We start from the raw sequence: 6799 nt of genomic DNA on the forward strand, positions 1-6799 counted from the left end.
GCACCAAATCCTCCTTCCTCTACACATCCATGCGCACCCACACCACAACAACAACATATAAGCGTTCTCCAGCAACATGTGTCTTCCTGGAAACAATGAGACGCTCCCTTTCATCTATATTCAGAACGCACAGGTTCCATATCCACATGCATCAGCTGTCTGTCTTTGTCCCCACATTGGCTGTCTGTGCCTGTCTCTATGTATCTTTTCCTACTAGAGACTGACAGCAGACAATGACACATCCATTGGACTTACATCTAAGCAATCAATAAAATGTATTGATAACCTATTACACCCAAGCCAAGCAGACCTCTCTCCAAGTGTGACGCCACAACACAAATGCCACATGCTGCACATCAACAAAAGCTTCTCTGTTTCTCACCCTTTCTCCCACCATACCTACTCCTTGGGGATTTAAGACACCAGGATGTGAGGGGAGTAAAGATGGAGGAGGGGAGTTGATGAGAGAGAGGCTCTATCTGGTTTTGCTCTAATTACACAAGCACACAAAGCCTCCGACATTAAAGTGTATGGGTTCTTGTTTAGATGTGGTAACAAAAAGGCAGGAGCTCATCTATCAGCGCAAACAGTTTTATTCATTAAATATGAAAAGTGGAAAGATTTCACACTGTGAATAGACGATTACATCAAAAAGGAAAACATAATACGCTTTTCATTGCAGAAAATGACCAAATAAAGGCCCGGATTTGTAATCAGAAAGAAAAGAATGGCCTCTTTGGTTGATGTCATTACTGTGTATAGGCCAGTGCAACAGATCTGTCATGGTTGTGGTTTTCTGTTATAGTTTTTTTCTGTTTTATTGTGTTAATGTATTTCCCAGTTCCTCGTTGTTTACTGTCTCATGTGCTTTCTGTTGCATTTTACCCTGTTTTTATTATTTGTGATTGTCTGCCCCACCCTGAAGTGTTTTACCTGTTCCTCACCCATCGTGTCACCTTTCCCTTGTTTCTCCCTCGTTACCTTGTGGTCTTTGTCTGTTGTCAGATCATTGTGTGTAATTCTACCCCTTTTGTCTCGGTGTTCCAGTTTATTTGGATGCCTGGTCTTTTGTTTCTTCAACGTTTTTTGGAACTATTTTTGCCTGCTTGCTTCAGGACTGTTTTTGTTATACCCTTTTTATTTATCAAATCTCCAAACTCAACACTGCCCTGTCGTCTTTGCATTTTTGGGTCCGCCATTTCTCTAAATCCTGACAAGATCAAGGTCCCTCAAAGGTCCACTCTTACACTTGGGGAACATTTTGAAACAAGGACAAGGACGCCGTATCTGAACAAAACCTGTTGAAATATGATGCACAATGACCAAGGTCATAGCTCCCCACTCACTCTTAATCTTAACATTAATATCATTTGATTGGTGGCAGTGTCATAACGTAAAATTACAAGCATCACTATTCAACATGTTTTGAAGAAAATACTCTTTTCTTATTTTTTTACCAGAAATACTTTAAAGGTTTAGATTGTTACTCATCTCAATTACCAAAACGTTACTTTTAGTCACCATCCTTTTCCAACTAATCACTCTTTTGAAAAAAAGAGTAAATACAAGTGATTGCATATTAAATCAAGAGCACAGTGTAGGCAGAGAAAACAATAAGTCACATGATCTTTCTCTTCCTCCCAAATGACCTATAGCCTGTCCTTTTTATTGGGTGAGAAGCACACTTACTGCAGACCTGGGATCAGGTTACCCCATGGCCTGTCCTGCACCACGCTGTCAGGGGGTTGAAAAGATATCTGAACCTGGAGCGGTGTTGTGGATCAGTCATCACATTCTAAATGAGATGGAAAGCTATTATGAACTAGAATGACCCTTGGTGTCATTGGTATCCCTGTGGTTATAATCAGAGAAATCTGAGATCTCTCAAATGTCTTTCCTACGAAAACCCCTTTCTTTACTGTAACTGAAGGGTAGGGACACTCTGCTCCATGTAACTTTTCTCATTGAATCACATACAAAGGCCTTTTAGGACTGCAACACACCCCCTCATTCTTAAAACAAGTGGTGCTTTGCAAGGCTCGACACACTGTGCTGTAGTTTGTCTTCATTTTTCAGAGCACGGGGGACTTAGAAAACAGTAAACTCCACCATTTGTCTTGCCCCCACACAAGAGGGACAAAGAGGAAAACAGACCAACACAGCTGACCAATGATCTACTATGATGTCAAGCTACATTCAGATTTGCACACAGCTGCAATGGTTACTAGACTGAAGTTGTACAATTTTTGTTAGTACAACAGCCAGGAGAGGAAGGGGAAAGGAGCTGATTTAGACCCCAAGTTTTGCTTTGTATTATAAACTGTAATCAAGGTAATTACTGTAATCTAGGTAATTACGTTACGGGGGTGTCACAGTCTAGTTAAAAAACACTTGCAGGCGTGTTCTAAAAACTGTCATCCACTCACATCAGCCTGTATAATATGTTAGTAGAGAAGAACAGAAAGACCAGAAAGCAGAGCATTGAGAAGCTGGTGCAATCACAGTTTAAGATCCAAACAGTATAGCATAGGACAAAAGAAGGAAACTATAAAAACAGAATGAAATCCAGTGAAGAAGAAAGTACTAACTAGAAAAAATAGTGTGTCCTTAGAGAAGAAAGTCATCCAGAGTAACTACGAAGACAGCGCCAAACGGTGTTGTTCAGTGTTAGATGATGTTCCCTGACCTTTGTGCCTTGTGTGTGTGGCACTGCATGCGGAGAGGGAGAGGAAATGTTTGTGTGAATGTCTGTTTTGTGTGTGTGTGGGTATTGAAGTATCAGTGCAAGGGATCCCTCCAGGTTGAGTATTGCGATAGTTTTGCAGGTTTCCTTGGTAATTCAACAGTTGTAAATCCCAGAGATAGACAAAATAGATTCTATGGATGTACTTCGGGTGGTGCAGTGGGGTATACGTGAGATCCAGATGCAACAGGGTGAAGCCAAAAACCCACAAGATATTGTGCGGCCATCTGCAGGGTAGCTTTGTAGCAAGTAAGTAAGAAAACCAGATCTCAGTGTTCAGTCATATTTTTGCACATAGTTTAATAATCAATGTGCGGTCAGAAGAAGACCATCTTCAAAAAGCAAAACATCCACATACAACAACAAAAAAAGGTGGATTATTCCAGGCTGTGGATACAGTTGAGTCTGTTCATCAGAGGCTGTGAAATGAAGATTCAGTTGTTGCTTTTTATTTTTATCACTTTTTACTTTGGCTCTAACATTAAATGATTAGGAGGTAATTTGTTACAGATTAGACAAAATGACAAACTTTGATTAGATTAGGTCCATGGGAGCAAATTATGTTATGCCATGTGGAGTTCCATAAGAAAAATGTAAAAGATAAAAGGTGCTCTGCTTTTTTTCTGTTTTTGCAGTGTGCAGTCATGAGCCATTGAACTTTCAGCAGGTCAGGAGCTTTTCCAGGGAGTTACAAGGCAAATGTGTCTATCGCGTGTCCATGGATTGTCAAGAGTCAAGCTCCAAAGTTCCAGTGAGGGCTGTGAAGTGTTAACCCAGCTTTTTGGAGTCTCCTCGTGACTTTCCCAAGTGAACAAAACCACTTATTCTATTCTAGCCTGTCGTAAGCCAAAACACTTAAGGAATGAGAGCTTTTAAGATTCAAGAGGAATTTATAGGCTGTTAACTCTACAGCTCAACATTTTTCTTGGTCTGGGAAAACTTTTGGCTCTGCATAAACAACACTAAAGTGATGCACACTCGAGCTCATCAGTTAGTAGGCGGGAATCACCCGTTTGACAGGAGCTACTTCTTGTGGGCAGTTCCTCTGGTTGTGCTGCCAGGTTTGTTTCCAGAACGACGGACGGGCACCTTGGATACAGGGATTCTGGTGCGAGCCGGGGGAGGCTGAGCCTGGGTCTTTGGTGGAGGGGATTCAGCCTCTAGAACAGACGACAGGGCTGACTGGCTTTCAGAGTGGGGTGGTGGGGTTTGTCTGCTACTTACTGGGATCTTGGATTCCCTTGGAAGGCTGGTGCTGCCTTTCATTGATTGGAAGGAGGAAGAGGAGGAGGAGGAAGGAGGAGATGTATGGGAGCTGGGGCTGAGTTTGTATTCAGTGGATGGAGAGGGAGTACTTTTAAGATCTTCATCTCCTTCCTGCTCTTCATCCTCTCCTTCAGGATCATTGTAAAGGTCGTACAGGTGGTCTCCGGAGCAACTGTCGCGTGATAGGGCCAGCTTTTGGTTTCGCTGCAGCCCGCTCTCATCAGGTGTTGCTGTGGGCGTTGCGGAGGGAGTGTCCCAGTAACCCTCATCACTAAGTGGCTCTTTGTCACCAGGGGATGTGGGATGACGGCCATGTGTGTGAGGGAGGGGGGGTTTAGCTGCCCGGCCTCCTGCTGCACCAACAACAGGAATCTTACTGAGCCCCAACGCCTTCACCTGGGGTACCTTTCGGTCTGCGCTCCTGTGCGCTGAGGGCAGGTGGCTGCTGGCAGGGTTGGAGGTGGCACGTGGGGGATAAGTTGAAGTCGGGGTGGTTGAGGCAGGTTGGTGTGATCGGGGCAAAGCAGGGGAGCTGTCCCCTTTGGAGGGGAGCATGTGCCAGAGCCCCTGCATGTCTGCATCGTCCACTCCTTCTGGACTTGCCATTTCTTCCCCTCCACCCATGTAGGCCACCACACCACTACCGGCTGGGTGCGGCTGTGGTGGAGGCGGCGCCCGGGCCCGGGCTGGGAGGGAAGAAGGCACGGAGCTGGCAGAAACGGAAAACATGGGCTGAGTCAGCTGGGAAGGTAGAGGGGGTTTGGTTGGGGAGCCCCGAGTCATGGCACTGGTGATACCAACAGCTCTCCCAACACTTGCTCCCACACTCCCCCCTCCTCCACCACTGCTGCTGCTGCTGGTGCCACTGCCCCCATTACCCACTGGCCCCTCCTCGTCTGCGTCAGCAATAATGTCACCACAGCCTGTCAGTGAATCAAAGCTCTTGAGGGATGTGACGTCAGTAAAGAGGAGAGAGCAGAGGCGATCCACCGAAGGTTCTGAGGGTGGGTCACCTGTGCTGCAACGATCCAAAGGGGGTGTAGCGAGAGAGGGGGTGAGGCTGGAAAGTGAGGCTTTGGCTTTTTGGATGGGAGGGCGCAGTGGCGAGTCAGTGGGTGTGTAAGGAAAGGGGGAGTCTGGCTCACCAGATGGCCCTGGCATGGCAACACAGTGTGGGGGTGTCATGGTAACACTAGTACTGAGAGTCTCTGTGTTAGGTGATGCCTCTGCATTCCCACAATCCACTTGGTGATGATGCGGAGGCGGTTCAAGGGTGAGAGTTATATCCTTTACCTTTTCAGAGTCGGCAATATCTCCATCCTTCTCTGTCTTTCGTTCCACCTCCTCCCCCTCTCCCTCGTTAGATTTTTCCTTGCGTCTCCATCGCATGCTGCTAAAAAAGCCTTTTAGGCCCCTCCCTCTTCTGACAAGCCCCGCCCCTCCACTTTCACTCGATCTAAAACTCCCTCTTCGAAGTAGAGAAAAGAAACTCAGCGATTTGCTGAGGGACCTCACCGGCCCCGCCTCCAGGATAGCAAGCCCCTCCCCTCTCTGTCCGTCAGCATCACTGTTAGAACTCATTAGTCCATCGTGGGTTTTGCTCCTAACTAACTCCGCTGAGCCATTTCCATTTAAAGAATTCCCATTTTCAGAATTCCCGTTGTTCGCGCTGTTTGTAGACCCTTTGTTCCTGAAGGAGAAGAAGCTGGCCATCCCAGATCCGGTGCGTCGCTTTCCGAAGAGTTTGAAGGCAGCTTTGTTGATCTTTCCTGTGGGCTGGGGGTCACACTGAGGGGCCACAGGAGGCTCCACACACTCCGAATGCACCTCCATTATCTAGCACTCTATCGCTCCCACTTTATCGTCTCCCTCTAGCTCTCTTGCTGCCTTTCTGTCCCCTCTCTCTCTCTCTCTCTCAATGGCCACACATACACTCGCCCTCTCTCTCTCCACCCTGCTGTCTGCTGCTCTTTCACTCCCACTCTGACTTGCTCCGACGCCTGCCTGCTGGTTTTGTCTATCTGCCTGCCTTTCCCCCTCCCCCTCCCCCCCCTCTCTCTCTCTCTCTCTCACACACACACACACACACACACACATGCTGGGAGCTGCTCCTTACTGTATCCATGGCAACTGGGTGGGCTAAGCAGCTTTCATCAACGTTGGCGGGGCGCCAGTGTCTGTCCTCCACACCCTCCCCCATCCTCTTCCTCCTCTCTTCCTCTACCTTCCCTGTCACCAATGCACTCTTTGCTGATTTGTTTTAACAACTCATCTATTTATAAGCCCTACATTCACTGCTTTCGTCCCTGCATGTCTGTCTGTGTGGGTTTGCACTGTACATGTCTTAGTGTGTTCAGTAAGTAGCCCAAAGATACGCACCCACAGATGAATTATGACGGATTAGACACAAGCTCAATATGTTTAAGTACGCTTTCTCAGTGGATCACGAGACAGAGTGGAATGACTAATTAAAAAGACTGCATGCATACTTGTTTAGATTTGATGTTGTATATATATGTCTGTGGAACATAGGCCATGAAGGTGGGTAAAATCGAACAAGTAAAAAGCAGACTTAGCACAAGTTTTAGATCAGAATATTTTGAATTGTTACAAGATGTTTATCTGCATACATGCATACTGTATCATCCTGTGAGGTAAGTTGTGTCAAAGCTTGATGCAAACAGTGGCTTGACATCATAAATTTGATCAGCATTACTTACTTCACCCAGCCCTGTGTGTTTGTGTGTGTGTGTTTGTGTATGTGTGTGTGTGTGTGTGTGTGTGTGTGTG

General features: G+C 46.3%; 1 protein-coding gene across 1 annotated transcript; it reads right to left on the minus strand.

Moving 5' to 3' along the window:
- Positions 1 to 577: 577 nt before the first annotated feature.
- On the minus strand, positions 578 to 6027 carry amer2 (APC membrane recruitment protein 2). Its single transcript, XM_032503746.1, has 2 exons — positions 1164 to 6027; positions 578 to 1133 (listed from the first exon to the last, which is right to left on the minus strand). The coding sequence occupies exon 1, from the start codon at positions 5840 to 5842 to the stop codon at positions 3767 to 3769; it is 2076 nt and encodes a 691-aa protein (XP_032359637.1). The 5' UTR covers positions 5843 to 6027; the 3' UTR covers positions 578 to 1133; positions 1164 to 3766.
- Between the last annotated feature and the right edge of the window lie 772 nt (positions 6028 to 6799).

Source organism: Etheostoma spectabile, chromosome 22 (genome assembly GCF_008692095.1).
Source record: "Etheostoma spectabile isolate EspeVRDwgs_2016 chromosome 22, UIUC_Espe_1.0, whole genome shotgun sequence".
Classification (NCBI taxonomy): Eukaryota; Metazoa; Chordata; class Actinopteri; order Perciformes; family Percidae; genus Etheostoma; species Etheostoma spectabile.

Excerpts from the sequence above, each read along its gene's own strand:
- amer2 (XM_032503746.1), bottom strand. The coding sequence starts at position 5,842 with ATGGAGGTGCATTCGGAGTGTGTGGAGCCTCCTGTGGCCCCTCAGTGT.